This window comes from Dermacentor andersoni, chromosome 2 (genome assembly GCF_023375885.2).
Source record: "Dermacentor andersoni chromosome 2, qqDerAnde1_hic_scaffold, whole genome shotgun sequence".
Classification (NCBI taxonomy): Eukaryota; Metazoa; Arthropoda; class Arachnida; order Ixodida; family Ixodidae; genus Dermacentor; species Dermacentor andersoni.
Genome location: NC_092815.1, coordinates 187,280,488 through 187,296,300, shown reverse-complemented (window position 1 = coordinate 187,296,300; position 15,813 = coordinate 187,280,488). Strand labels below are relative to the sequence as shown.

General features: G+C 51.0%; 1 protein-coding gene across 1 annotated transcript; it reads left to right on the top strand.

Annotated features, from left to right (window-relative positions):
• Nucleotides 1-6,425: 6,425 nt before the first annotated feature.
• Nucleotides 6,426-13,301, top strand: LOC129387207 (uncharacterized). Its single transcript, XM_055075964.1, has 3 exons — nt 6,426-9,367; nt 10,157-10,767; nt 12,429-13,301. The coding sequence occupies exons 1-3, from the start codon at nt 6,605-6,607 to the stop codon at nt 12,748-12,750; spliced, it is 3,696 nt and encodes a 1,231-aa protein (XP_054931939.1). The 5' UTR covers nt 6,426-6,604; the 3' UTR covers nt 12,751-13,301.
• The last annotated feature ends 2,512 nt before the right edge of the window (nt 13,302-15,813 follow it).

Genomic DNA, 15,813 nt, shown 5'->3' with positions numbered 1-15,813 from the left:
GCATAGAAGAAAACTGGACCATGTATAAAGAAAATATTCTACATCTCGTTGAACGATATATTCCGAAAAAGAAAATCGTCTACAATTCCCGGTCACCATGGTTCAACTCTTCGTTAAAGCGCCTATCAAATAAAAAGAAAAGAATGTTCCGTCGTGCAAAGCGAACTAATAATACTGATCATTGGGCAGCATATCAGCCAGTTCCTAAAGAATATACCGGTGCGATTCAGTGCGCAAAAGATTCTTTTCTTAACAACACCCTGCCATCGGTACTTCGAACAAACCCTCGCAAATTTCGGAGCATTGTCAGTGGTTCAACAACACGACTCATACACTTATCTGATAGCGATGACACTATCCTTCCTCTTAGCCAGTCTTGTACAGTCTTAAACAACGCATTTGTTTCCGTCTTCAATACAGCTTCTCCTGCATTATTACCCCGTTTACCTGACCAAAACTTTCCCCCTATGGACCCCATTGTTATAGATTGGTTTGGCGTTACCAGGCTCATTGACAATCTGAAGATCTCGTCTTCCGCTGGTGCTGACCTACTCAATTCAAAGATGCTAAAAATAACCGCAGTGTACTCAGCAATCATACTCTCAAACTTTTTAAACAATCGTTATGGTGTACCACATTACCCAGCGACTGGAAGGTGGGGAAGGTGGTCCCTATCTCCGAATCGGGTAATACTTATTCAGCAGATAACTATCGTCCGATCTCACTGACTAGCATACCATGCAAAATGATAGAACACATCATACATTCGCAGCTAATTGAATTTTTGGAGAACAATTCTTTTTTTAATAATTCTCAACATAGATTTAGGAAAATGCTTTCGTGTGAGACCCAACTACTAACGTTTACTAATGATCTATTTATAGCTACTGACCTCGGTTTCGATATAGACTGCATTTTTCTCGATTTCGCAAAGGCATCTGACTCAGTACCTCATGACTTACTCCTGTTCAAGCTTAGTAAACTTAATATCGACACTAGCGTATTTAACTGGATTAAATACTTTCTTTAAAACCGTACTCAATATGTAACAGCTAACGACTATTCTTCTGCTCTTTCTTCTGTTACGTCCGGCGTACCACAGGGGTCTGTACTGGGCCCTTTGTTGTTTCTTGTATATATATAAATGATCTTCCTGGCAGTCTTGTTTTTCATCAATTAAGCTTTTTGCAGATGACTGCGTAGTCTACAACAAAATAACAAATTTATCTGATTCACTAAATATCCAAAAAGATCTCGATCAATTATCTCTATGGTGTGACAAATGGCTTATGCAATTAAACGTTAATGAATGTAAAACCATGAGAATAACCCGGCGGCCTCGCTGTACAAACCACAATTATTACCTTAAAGGAGCCCCCTTGAATCCCGTTAACTCCTACAAATACCTTAGCATTAATATTACTAACGACTTATCCTGGAACATGCACGTTGATTACGTAACCCGCAATGCTAACCGCACTCTTGGCTACCTGCGCCGTGACTTTTCCAAAGCGCCGTCTTCCTTCAAAATTAATTCTTTATAAAACTTTAGTCCGTCCAAAACTAGAATATGCATCCAGCGTCTGGGACCCCAGTCAATTCATACTAATCGCTTCCCTTGAATCTGTTCAGAATCGCGCAGCCCGGTTTATTCTATCAAATTATTCCCGCTACGCTTCTGTATCCACAATGAAGAACACACTAAACCTGCCTGATCTCTCTTTACGTCGTAAATTTCTTCGTCTCTGCCTCTTTCACAAAGTCTATCATCAAGATGAAGTGTTAAAAAGCTATCTTTTTCTTCAACCGACGCACATTTCATCGCGTGTGGACCACAAGTTCAAGGTTGGTGTGCCATTTTGCTGAACCAACTTATGTAATTATTCTTTCATTCCCAAAACCAGCGCAGAATGGAACCACCTTCCTGCATCCATCGCTGCCATTATCGACACTAAGTTCAGAAGTGCCATGGAAGATTACTTATTTTGTTAACTTGTATTTTCGTAAATTGTATTATTGCACACTTGTATATGTATTAACCACTCCTTTCTGTAATGCCCTCGGGCTCTGAAAGTATTTGTAATAAATAAACAAATAAATAAATAAACCTTCTGCCGCTCCCTGCTACGCTTCCATTCTCTTGGAATCCAGTCCGTAACCCTTAATGACCACCGGTTATCTTCCCTCCTAATTACATGCCCTGCCCATGCCCATTTCTTTTTCTTGATTGCAACTAAGATGTCATTAACTCGCGTTTGTTCCCTCACCCAATCAGCTCTCTTCTTACCCCCCCCCCCCTTAACGTTACACCCATCATTCTTTCCATAGCTCGTCGCGTCCTCAATTTAAGTAGAACCATTTTCATAAGCCTCCAGGTTTCTGCCCAGTAGGTGAGTCCCCTTGTCTACTTCTCTCAAATTTCCTCAATTCGCTCAAATTCCCAACAGTTATCGCGCGCCAACTTTTCTGCAGCTTAAGCTGTTACGGCTCATTCCAATAGCCGTTTCAGTTAGCGATAGCGTCCACCGCTGTCCGTAGCAGCTACCGCCGGGAATGAGAAAACAAAAATTGGAGGACGCTTAAGCTTCGCCTTCAAGAGTGGAACGCGATAGCGTTATCGCACCCCGTTCGCACCACCCACTCAAACGATCTACGCGAGCCACGGACCGGCACGGACAGCCAGGCCGCGACGCGCCATGAAGGCGGACGCGATCATGGGGCGAGTGGCGCGCCACGTGTCGGGGCAGCGCCGTACATTGCGAGGAGGGGATCTTCTGTGTTTGCCGCAAGATGGCTCTGCGTGTGCGCAGAGCGCAGAAGAGATGTAGCGGAAGCGTACTTTGCTACTTGTGTAACTGCGACTTCTCGAATTTACATGCTCATAATTACCGATATACACCGCAGTATAACTTTCTAAGGCACGTTTTTAAGACAACACCGCATTCACTAGAGGCGCTTTTGAACTGTCGAACTTGTGCCTGAGCGATAGCGTCTCCGTCTCACACTCCGGAGACCCTGGTTCGATTCCCACCCAGCCCATCTTGCAAGTTGTTTTTTTGTTTATGAAGTGCCTTCCCGGATTTATCGCTCACGGCCAATGCGCCGACACCGGCTTTTCTGCGACACCAGCTCCTTAACGCTGTCGCGTTAAAACAGGACTGCCTGGACAGCCTGGAACTGAATCCGGGCCCGCTGCGTGGGACTCAGCAACTCTACCACTGAGCCACGCCAGCGCTTGCTTCCACGCGGCGGAAAACGCCCTACGAACGCGTCCTAGCGCGCAAGAAGACGCGCGACGCGACATGTGCGCCGCGTAGCGTCGATACGCGCACATTTTTCATTGCAGTTGCATATTATTACACCAGGTAGAACGCCATGTAGCAGATGCACAGATAGAGGTACAAGATCAAAAAACGAGACATTAGAGCAAGCTTCGTCGATGCCGCGGGCTACAGCGGTGGGAAGACCTTTGCCATCGTTGTGGTCGACTCCAGCGGCAACATTTCCAATAGCGCCTCCATTCGCACTTCAGACCCCGGAGTCGCCGAGCAAGCCGCCCTCGCCCTGCTAGACGGTCGTGGGTCCGAGATATATAGCGATTCCGAAACGGCAGTTAGGGCTTTTCAGAAGGGTTGCATCGCCAAGCAAGCTGCTCGTCTTCTTAGCAGCTCGAGTCGATATGCTCTCACGCATCGTTCAATCCACTGGTTTCCCGCTCACGTAGGGTAGGTCGAGGGTGCTCCCCCGAACCTCAATGAGGCTGCGCGTGACCTCACCGACCGCGCTTCCTCTGCAAGAAGCACCGACTCCCCTCCTCCCTACAGCCACAGGGACGCTCCCGCTACTCACAACGAGATTATTAAATTCTTCTACTCGTCTAGAAGGGTCTTTCCACCCCCACACCCCAAGTTGAATAGGGCGCAAGCCGTTTCGATTAGACTTCTGCAGACCAGCACGTATCCGTGTCTCTCCGTTCTACACGAGGCTTACCCGGACGTGTATCGCGACGACGCCTGCCCCTCCTGCGGGCAGACCTCCACTCTAGCGCACATGCTGTGGGAGTTCGGGTCGACATACCCCAAGTTCATCAAGGAGGAGTGAGACTTGCTTCTGCGTAGCCCCGCTCTAGACAAGCAAATCCTGGCTGTTCAGCGTACCCGCGACCGGGCCAGTTCACGTCCTTACCGGACCTGCAATAAAGTTTCTTCACTCACTCACTCACTCACTCATGGCCAGTGCGCTAGACCTGGCGGTCCTGACGTGGGACTAGCCGGGTGCGCAACTAGTTCGCGTCCTCGCAAGACCTGCAATAAAGTTTCTTCACTCACTCACTCACTCATGCCTCGTGGTATGCGATGGAGCTTGCTTGTTTGCTCCCTATATCGTGGTGCATACCCATTACTGGGTACGGTACCAGGTACGGGCCAAGGAGGAGAAGGAAAGAACTTTATTGGGTCCTGAGAAACCCCTTCCCACCCACTCTTGGTTTAGTGGTCGGCAGGGGTCGCGGGCCGCACCCACGTTGGGACGGGAAGCCCGTGAGCCTCCGCCCTTTCGTGAGCCCTCTGGACGGACCGAAGCTGGATCTGGTGGTCGTCGCTTCGCAGGGCGTCCATCCAGTCTTCTTCTTTGCTGAACACGGTGCCGCTTAGCGCGGAGCATTGCCAAAGCATGTGCGATAGCGAGCAGTACGATTCGCCGCAATCCGGACATTCCGGCTCTACGTCCGGTGAATAAAGGCTCATTCTGCCTCTCGAGGGGAACGACCTTGTTTGCAGCATTCTGAATATAGATGACTGTGGTCTAGTAAGTTTAGCGTGGGGGAGCGGGAAGGTCCTCCTCGACAGCTGATAATGTGTTGTTATTTCGTTGAAGGTGAGCAGCGGGTCTCGGTGCTCCCCTCCCTCCCCGCCACTTCGCTCGCCACGATCGCCGCGGTGCGTGAGTCCTCGCGCGCGTCCGTGTGCCAGCTCGTTGGCGTTGGGAAAGTCGGGGTGCACGTCGGCCCCCATGTGGGCTGGAAACCATTTGAGGATGTGATGACCCGCGGCTCCCTCACTGCCGAGGACGGCCGCTGCTTTCCGCGATATCGAGCCCGAGGCGAATGCTCTGGCCGCCGATCGCGAATCTGTATATACGTATGGACGTTCGGGGTCCCTCATTGCCATGGCTATTGCCACCTGTTCGGCCACCTCGGACGTTACCCCCTTGACCGATGCTGCGTTGATGATCGTACCATCCCAGCGTATCGAGACGGCCGCGTACCGGTCGCTGCGCCCGTACTGGGCCGCGTCTACAAATGCCGCCAGTCCCGGACAGCTGGCGGTCGATTTCAGCAGTGCTCGGGCCCTCGCCTTTCGGCGCCCCTCGTTGAATTGCGGGTGGACGTTTCTCGGAAGCGGTTCTACCTTGAAAGTGCCCCTACGCACGCAGCGTCGCGCTGAGCGCGGCGGTCAGGTACGGGCCAAGAAGCCTGCGGTTAAACGGAGTAGGAGAGACAGCGCTTACGCTTGCTTGCTTGCTTACCTGCTTGCTCTCTGTATCATGGAGATAAAGTATACGTCGGGGTAAAGTGGAAATCGTACAAAAATGTTAAGTCGACTAATTTTGGATACATTTTCTTTTCTTTCAAAGAATAACGTTCATCAAATTCTGGAGTTTTTCGTGCCAGAACCACGATCTGATTTTTGAGGCACGCCGTAGTGAGGGATTTCGGATTAATTTCCACCACCTGGAGATCTTTATCGTGCACCCAATGCACGGCGCTCGGGCGTTTTTGCATTTCGCCCCCATCGAAATGCGGCCACGGCGGCCAGGATTTGATCCCGCGACCTCATGCTTAGCAGCGGAATGCCAAAGCCACTAAGCAACCACGTCTGGTAAAGGAAAACATGCGTTAATAAAAGGTTCGCAAGTGTGAAGGTATTAAATTGAATTCAATTTCGATTTGCAATTTTGTGAAACATCAATGTATGAATCACTAAATTGAGCAGTTATTCTCTGTGTATCACAAAGCCATTCGCAAATGCCAAATGGTCATGCATACGTTCCAGCTGCCCGCGAGTATGCATCAAGTTCCTCCCATATTGTTTCTACCGCTCGCTACGCTCTGTGTTCTGACGCTGCTTGTTGTAGCTTCGACGGGGCGGCCGGACGGAAGGGTTACGGCATGAGGCCTAAACAGCCGGGGCGCGCAGCGCCGCAAGAAAAGAGCCGGACTGCTCCAGTCGGGGACCAGACGAAGAATGCACCTTTATTTCTCCGAGGGGAAGCAGGAAGGCAACTTACAGCGTTTGGCGCTGAGTGGCGCCCTGATGTAAAGACCCAAAACCGAAACCAGAAGTTAACAGGATACCACACTGCTGTCACTTCAGCTCAAGGTACTCTCAGCTACGGAAGGCGTAGAAGAGAAGGAAGAGGAAACCCTTAACGGCCATTATGCCTGGCCCCGGGCTGGGCCGAGCAAAATTCCCGTGACTGTCGAAGAGCCAGACGTTTACAGCGGAGGCCCCCATATTCGACAAAATTAGGACCCAGTGATTGCGTAAAAAACCCGCCGGTATTCGCGGCGCAGGGGAGCGTGTTCCTTTCCGGCGAAATCGTCATGAGGTGGTTCAGCGGCAACATGCTTCAAGCCATCGCCGAGGCCCACAGCCGACGGGTCTTGCTCCTGGTGTTCATCGAGGGCGAGGACCTGGCTTCGCAAAACATGCGCTCCACCTTCGAGGACACCGAGGTGAACAAGCTGCTTGACGTCATGGGCTGCGTTCCCATTCGGCTCCGAGCAAACAGCAGTGCCTGCCACCAGTTCACTCTCGTCTACGCGGTGACCGCCATCCCTTCCACGTTCTTCATCAGCTCGCGCGGCAACCTCGAGGCTTCTGTCGTGGGATTCACCGACGCAGTGTCGTTCGGCGACCGACTCGCGGCGCTCATGGCCTCGTTCAACCTCAAGAAGGTTGACTCGGACATGCGCAACGTGAGTGAAGCGAGCATGTCCGTCGACCGCATGGTGCGCCTCAATCGTCAGCCGTCATCGGTGCGCCTCCCAGTCGCAGCACCGAAAGCGGAAGGCACGGGAGCGCTCTCCCAACAACCACCGGCCGAAGGCGTCGCGAAAAGACGCAGTAAGGGTGGAGGGCGACGCTCCAAGAAGAAACACAAGAGACAAGAGGCCAACGTGCAGACCAGCATCGTGTTGCTCGCCGAACAGGCCACGCAAATAAACATGGATGACAAGCGGCCGTACAACAACCTGCTGCAGAAACTTTCGACGATGGAAGAGGCCACGACAGTTCCACCCCCCACAATCGCAACGACCCAGGTCCACGGTGACCTGGCTGGAGACCTGGCGTCGCTGATGGGAGACGGTAATGAAAGAAAGAAAGACCTGATAATACCCCCTGAAGAACACCGTGAGAATCCGTTCACTGCAGTCGTGGCGGCAGCTGCAGGTAGCGCGTCCATCGACGTTGAGAAGAAAGGGATGCCTACTCCGAACGACGACAAAAGTGAGATGGCCGCCACCGTCGCGAAAGCAGAAAACGGTGCGAATGAGCAGGCACGCCTGCGATCGCTCAAGGCGTCTTCCAAGGGAAAGGACGAGAATAACACGACCATGCCACCGCCGCCAGTGGCAGGAGCTGTTCGCTCAAGTGACGTCGAGCACCCAGCCAGCGCTGCCGTCAGCAGTGTCGTACCGGTCGGACTGAACGACATCGATTCAATGTTGTGCGACGTCGCAGACGCCTCCGCCTTGCTCATAAAATTCGCCGTGCTCGCGCAAGAGTTTGCCGACAAGGTATTGGGTAGCTCCCAGTACGAGCAGCACTCCGACTCTAAGTCCTTGGAAATGTCGGCCGCCGATGCAACGAAAGCAACCTCAGACGTGCGGTTGCTCGCCGAGTCCGCTCAGAAGCCAAAGTTCAAAAAGGAAAAGCAGGCCACAAAACTCGAGGTGCCGCCTCTGGCGAAGGCCGGCGAGGTTCACGCGAGGAACACGAGGCAGATACAACATGCGGACACGTTAAAGAGGTCGTGCCAGCTGGAGAGCTTGCAGGAAAACATAGGTGACGCTCCCGAAGCCTTTGAAGTGTTGCTAGAGGCCGCATTCGAACAGGTGGGAAACAAGGACCCCTCGGCGAATAAGCAAAGGGGTCTTTCAGGTACACGTTATCATAAGCAACAAAGTAATTCAGATGTGCCACAGTCGACACACCAGCAAGGCAAGCACGGCTCTGAGAAACGCAAGCAGCATCACGAATACCCAACGAAGTACCACGCGGGAGATTCGAAGAAAGCCGCGGTGACGTTGAAGAAGGCGGGCGCAAAGGCTTCTGCAATTCCTGGTTCCTCGACTAGAGAGAAGGACACCGGCCTCGGCCAACTCGCCCAGAAGATCAAACAATTCGAATCCGCCGCCGCCAATGCCTCTCAGGATGCGAAGGCACTGGTCGAAAAGAAAGCAAAGAGGTCCAAGAGCGCTTCACTGTCCAAGCCGCCAGCCAACGACAACCGGGCGAGATTTCCCGAAAATGGGACGCCGCGAACGCATGTTCAAATGCCGTCCCCGCCACCACTTCCTACGACGTCACTCGAACAGGACGTGTCCGTTGTACGTATGCGACTGGGAATCGACACCATCACTGAGGAAGAAACTGCCGCAATCGACTCTTTCCTCACTTCTCCGAAGCCTACCCCACCGCCACCGCAATCTCCTCGTCTCGACACTCCGACTCAACCAGAGGTACAGAAGGCCGCGGAAGAGGCGTCCCACAAGCACTCCGTGAAGGAGCCTGCTTGCGAAACGGCGGCTCCACCGCCTCCACTGCCACAGCCGCCGCCACCACCGCAGCAGAAAACTCAAGCCATAGTAACTCAGAATTGGTACCCGCCTCAGTCGCGGAAGAGCGTGCGGAGACCTTCAAACCCTAGCAAGAGCAAGGAGTTCCTCACGGCCAGGAACTCCCAGCTGGATGACACGCTCGTCTTCGGTCCCACGCACCGCACCAGTGGCGATAGCGCCACAGTGAAGATCAAGAGGGTCCCGACGTCGTATTCGCGACCAAGAGAAGGGAGGGCAACGCCCGCCAGGGGCCCACCCTATGAGCGTCTCGTGGACAGCGACGGTGACGACCAAACCATCGACGACGAGCTGGAAGCTCGCAAGACTCCCTCGGCCACCGTGTTCAGGAACGAGGCCGAATGGATAAACGAGATGGCTCGCACGGCGTCCAGACGCACGCTCTTATACCGGGCGGGGGTTCTTGAGGAATCACTGAACAATCTTTTTTGCACACTGAACGACATGGAAGGTCCCACCATGTCCCTGAGCATTGGTAACCAGTCACGCACAAACATCACCAAGGTTAGTTCGCTGACCTTTCCAACGAGCGCTCCTTTTAACGTCTTACATGTCGCATCGACCTCTATACCTTCCTCTCAATCTACAGAACATGAAGCTCGTTTAATATCTGATCCGCGCTACCGTCTTTCCGCCTCTTAACGCTATCCTTTACCTGTGTCGTAAGAGGAGACTATTACAAAGGCCGGGTGCGGGATTCGTCCTGTGAAAAACGTAAACACGTGCGGGGCCATCAAAAGTCACCTGTATAGTCGGATGACTTGAGTGGGGGCCTGTGTGAATGGATTGGACTGGCGAGTGAGGGAAGCGTCAAGAAGTTACCGGAAGGGCGCTACTGTTGACCTTTTTCTACGTTTATTTCTTTCAAGCGCACCTCCAGGCTAGTGCTTATTAAGAGTGCTCGAATAAGGCATGTCTTATGCTGGTCACACACTGCCTTCGTCAGACTAGTTGCATAAGCAAAATTAAGGCATCCCTTGTTCGACCATGCACTGTCAATCATTTTAAGTCTCCACAATCGTGGGAGCGTTTTAGAGCTCAGTCGTTGTGTTAAGCGACAGGATTCTCCCACGAAGGATCACTGCTCACTGAACAGCCATATAAGAAAGCTTTATTCTATTTTCACGCGTTGTTCAGGAGCGAAACAAGTTAATCTAGGGGCCTCATCAGGATAACCCCAGAGGCTGCCTAACTTTATTTATTTTTACAAGCTCTCTTTCCTCACTCACTCTCTCTATCTGTTTCGTTAAGCTAGTACCACTCAGCTAAAAAGATCTGCATTTCTGTCCCAAGGGGCACGCCAAAGCAGCTCAGGGAGGCGGAGCATTGACATCGCCTGCAGCGCCACCTGCGACGTCGCCGAGCAAGCAGCACGCCCACGTCACCATTAGCGACCAGAAGGAAGGCGGCGTCGTCGAGGAAAAGGCGAACGCTGTCGATGCCATTGCGAGCACTAAAGCCACGCATCGTGCCTCGTTGTCGGGTACAAACGTCCGCAACCGGGCTCGGAGTCGTCCGTCGGCGAGCCGCCTGGGAGCCACTGGCGGTGGTCGATCCCCGAGCACCGACGTCTCGCAGGCTTCCGGAGGCGGCAACGCTCACAAGTCGGTGAGCTGCACGCCGTCAGTGGTTCGCGGCTGTGGCGCGTTCGGCAGCGCTGACAAAGCGAACATCGTTCTCAACCTGCCAGACGGCAGCTCAGAGATGACGTCGTTTCCAGCTTCCGCGTACCTGGACGAAGTGCGTTGGTACGCCGAGGAGTTATTGGCTAGGGTGCTCCCCTCCTGCTTCCCGTTCACCATGGCACGCACCAACCCGCTGCGCGAGTTCTCGCGCGAGGAGTACCGCAAGACGCTGGAGCAACTACACCTGGCGCCGTCGGCGACGCTCCTTGTGTTGCCAAGGTGCGATAGATACTCTGTGCGCTTTGCCTCCGAAATCGGGTGGCGCGCGATGAGCTCACATGCGGGCTTCCCGATTTCAGAGGCTATGCTCGTTAATACTCGCGGCTTCGAAACGGCGCAGCCTTCGAGTGGAAGCTACAGTGCGCGAGACCGATTAGACGACGCGCGCTAAAGCGTAGACAGACGTGAAGCAGGGATACCCTTGCTGTCATATTATCGGCCTATAATGAAACCCAACACTGTTGCCACTCAACTACTTTATTGGCGATACAAGCTGTAACGAGCGATGCACTGCTTTATCGCCCCTTCGCGAGCGCCTTCTTCGAACAAGAACATAACGAAGCACTGCGCTTCATGGGGGACCCAGACACGAGGATTGGGGTATTTCGTAACCACTATCTGGTGCGCAAAGTGCTTGTGGCGTACAACACCAACTTTCCTTCCATCCTGTACGTAATGAGAGAAATATGAATTGCTGGGCCAGTGGGTTCGACATTTTCTATAAAACGGAATGCTACTGTAGTACGAAGAAGTTGGGCGAGACGTTTAATGTTTTGGGATTTTCTTACGTGCCAAAACCACGACTTGCTTATAAGGCACGCCGTAGTGGGATACTTTAACGTGCATTCAATGCACGGTACACAGGCGTACTTGCATCGCGCTCCCATCGAAATGCGGCCGCATCGAAATGCAGCTGCGGCGGCCGCATTTCGATAGGAGCGACATGCGGTAGGGGCGCAACGCTAAAACCACGAAGCAACCACAGCGGGTCGAAAGTTGATAGAGAAAGTGAGTTTCTCAACAACTCTTTCGTTATACACCAGCGCGCCGATTTATTCGAAAATTATAAGAAAGCTTTCAGTCTCGTAACTGATGTTCTTACAAAACGAGGAACGACGACCGATGAAAAGTTCTTAGAGCAATGTCGGTGAAGATTAACACAGCTAGTGAAAGGCTGTAGAAAACGCACCTAAAGTGCCAGACGAGCTTGTCCTCTTCGATGTTTTTGTAAAATGTCAATAAAACCAAGGTAAATAGCGCAAAAAAATATCGATTAGTTTTGATGCGACGCATTCTTTGCCACCATCATGCACTTTCAGGTAGGCATATGTCAGGTAGGCATACGTGAATCTATATGACATTGCATCGCCTTCAAGATCGGCTCACTTTAAAGAGCGCCAACATCGGCATCAGCCCTGTTTACAGTGCACCACTTATGGCCCTATCGGGCATCGACCCCTATAGGCACCATGCATCCCTTGCTCACTGCCATACATGGACGTTGAAGCATCTACGGAGCGAAGCAGTCTTTGCCTTAGTCCTGTAGTCGTCAGGCTATCATAGTCATGTCACAAACACGCTCGCGTCACCCATGCCGTCGATCGGCTTTCACGGACACGTTGCACCATCTCCGTAGCGCTTTGCACAAGTACAACCAAAGTTAGATTGCTAGCTGACCGCAACATCTTTCGCGTAACGCCGATTTCTACTACAGCGCGTGTGATTGTTCAACGACTTTCACGGGGGTAGTAATTGTTCACTACATTTAGAAACAATTTTAAATGAAGCAGTTGGGATCGGTAAGTTGTTTTTTTTTTTTTTTTCATAACACCTTACAAGCCTGAACACTGACCCTTGAATGCGCATCCCGTGTACCGCAGGTCTACGGCGCAGGGTGAGAGCGGGGCGCCAGCTCTGCTATTTGGCGGCGTGCACAGCGAGCCGGCGTGGGTAGCCGCCTTCCGGATGGTGTTCGGCGCTTTCGTGGTTAGGCCGCTGTCGCTCATGTGGGACCTGCTGAACTGCCAGACGGACTCGGCGATAGCGGCGGCGCACGAAGCCTTTCTGTCGAGCAGTCTGGGCAGCTCGTCTCAGTCGGCATTGCCGCATTCTGCCGTCGCAACGCCTCTGCGGAGCGTCAGCAGCAGCAGGCTGTGTCTTCCTAGGCCCTCGAGCCGCACCGAGAGCATTGAAATGTTGTGAACTCTCCTTAACGCATAATAACGCTGTCGTGAATGAAGATATTCAGTGGCGATGGAAGCGGACGAATTTTCGGTGAAGGTGCGGCCAGACGGCGAAGTGTGTGGACGCGATGGCGCGGCGAATGAGACTCTAGAATAACGAAAATGGGTAAATGATCAGCTATCGGTTCAGGGCAGGTGCCGGCAGAAACACCACGTTCGATATTTCAATGGGCATGATCGATTACAATACTGGTAACATAGTATTACGTGTCGTTTCGTTGATTAGATTACGCAGCCCGAATGACTCACGGAGTGCAATTTTTTACTGCTATTGGAAGCACGATCAATGTTGAAATCGCCAACTACATTTTTTGTATGATTCACTGCAAACTCCGTTAGAATGGCTTCAAATCTTTCTAGGAAATTGTTGCAGTGGATTTTGGAGGCCGATTCACTACGCCAATGATTTAATTGCCTATTACGCGTTTTCACTAATAGACACTGAAGACAACAATTTGAAAACAATGTACTTCCATTACAATAAAAAACCCTCTTCTTCTACATAAATTATTTGCTTGAGGCACTGCAATGACATCGCTAGCCTAGACCATATGCTCTGGCGTTGCCCCTCGTTACGAGGCACAGAACGAATCAATGAAGACAAGTGGCTCTCCGCTATCAAGAGCCCCGATGCCGGGGCGCAACTATGGGCTGTCCAGAGGGCCCACGATGCGGCGGTCGGGCAAGGCCTGACTGTCCCAACGTGGGAGCGGCCCGCAGCGCGCTGAGTCGCGTACCTCAGGACCTTATTAAAGTTCTGCATCCATCCATCCAAGGAAAAGTAAATCTATGTGAACTGTCTCATCAAACTCAAGCCATGTCTCATCCACAACAATATATCGAAAGCATATTCATGCCGCCGCATGTATGCCATCAAATTAAGTTTCTGCGAATGCTGAGTACATTCCTGTGAAAGATAAGAAAGCGAGCCTGTACAGCGATCGTCTGATGAACCTGATGTGAAAGGCGTGTTAAAAGCAAGTCAGACTACGTAAAATAAAACAATTACACAACTTCAATAAGTCTTGCACTTGATGCTTAGGACGAGTGAATTTTCTGTTCTTCGCATGAGGATTTTCCCTTCGGCCACCCAAACGGACTTCCAACTTTTATCGCGTCGAACCGGGCTTGCTTTGCTCATATCTGAGAATGGATGGAAAAACTTTATTGAGGGTCCTGAGATACGCGATTATCAATATTCAACGTCATTTTTTCTTTTTTTTTTTTTGCGGCGTAAAGCTTTTCGTTTGCTTGTCCTTTGTCTTTAGATGAGACACGTTAACATCAGATTAAGCTACGAACGCTCGTGCGAGCGAGTACAGCAAGTTTCAGCACTGTTTTTGGAAGATCATCAGGCTGAACTGCAGGAAACCCACGAATCTCAAGTTTCACGTTTCTGCTGTATTGCTTTAATTGAACTATTTCGCTGTTGATCTTTTGGAGTTCTCTGATAAGCTGTCCATTCGTCCTCAGCAATTGAGCATTTTGCGTCTTCCCCTCAGCAATCTGATGGCGGGAACACTCAACAATATTCTAGAATTTCTCCAAATCCCTCGTTCATGAAAAAATAAAAGAAAAGGAAACTCTTCCAAGACAGATAACTCAGCATGGGTCTCAACATTGAAACTCCCAACGCTCGCCACATTTTTTTAAAATGTGATTAGCATTCTTTTCCTACGTCAGGCGTTTTCAGCCTATCTATCTATCTATCTATCTATCTATCTATCTATCTATCTATCTATCTATCTATCTATCTATCTATCTATCTATCTATCTATCTATTCATCCATCCATCCATCCATCCATCTATCCATCCATCCATCCATCCCTCCATCCATCCATCCATCCATCCATCCATCCATCCATCCATCCATCCATCCATCCATCCATCCATCTATCCATCCATCCATCCATACATCCTCTTATGCCCAGGGCCGGATTAATAAAAATGGGGACACCGGAATGGAGGGAGGCCAAGGTCACGTTTATACCGAAACCCGACAAACCACTAACAAAGGAGAACATCAGGCCCATATCACTTACATCCTGTATTGGCAAAGTAGCCGAACATGCTATTCATAACAGGATAATAGAACACATAGAAAACCAGGAGCTTTTCAGACACAATCTCATAGGCTTTCGGAAGGCATTATCCACACAGGACGCCATGCTCATGATCAAACGGGCTATCATTGACGACCCTAGCAGGGACGTAAAGGGCCTCCTGGGTCTGGATCTTAACAAAGCATTTGATACGGTTGCACATAAACATATCCTACATGAAATCTCAACCTTGAACCTGGGAAGCAATTTTTACAATTATGTGAGGTCCTTTCTAGCTAATCGGACAGCTCGGGTCAAACTCGGGATAGTCACAGGCGGTCCATACAATTTAGGCAACAACGGCACACCACAAGGTTCAGTATTGTCCCCACTCCTCTTTAACATTGCCATGCACAGGCTCTCGGAGGAATTGTCCAAAATCCCGAGCTTGGGGCACGTCATATACGCTGACGATATCACAGTGTGGGTCCCAAGGGGGTCACTCGCAGCACTAGAGCAGACACTACAGGCAGCGGTAGACACCACAGAATCCTTCCTTAAGGGCACCGGACTCAGGCTATCGCCTAGTAAATCTGAGCTGCTGCTCTTCAGACAGGGGAGACAAGGTGTTAGAAACCTTGTGCCTTTAGAAACTCTGCCAATAAAAATCACAGACAACACAGGACGGGTCATACCCAGAGTAGAGCAAATAAAAATTCTGGGTCTTCTCATTGACGCAAGGAGCTGTAACGCTACGGCCCTAAACCGTCTCACAGGTCAGGCCAACAGTACTTTAAAGCTCCTGGGCAGGGTCTCAAACCGAAATGCAGGCCTCAAGGAGGACAATCTCATCAGAGCATATCATGCATTTTTCATCAGTCATGTAACGTACATTGCATCATACCTGAACTGGGGGAAGGGAGAGAAGGCTAAGCTAAACGCACGTATACGCTCCGGACTCAAAAGGGCTCTGGGACTC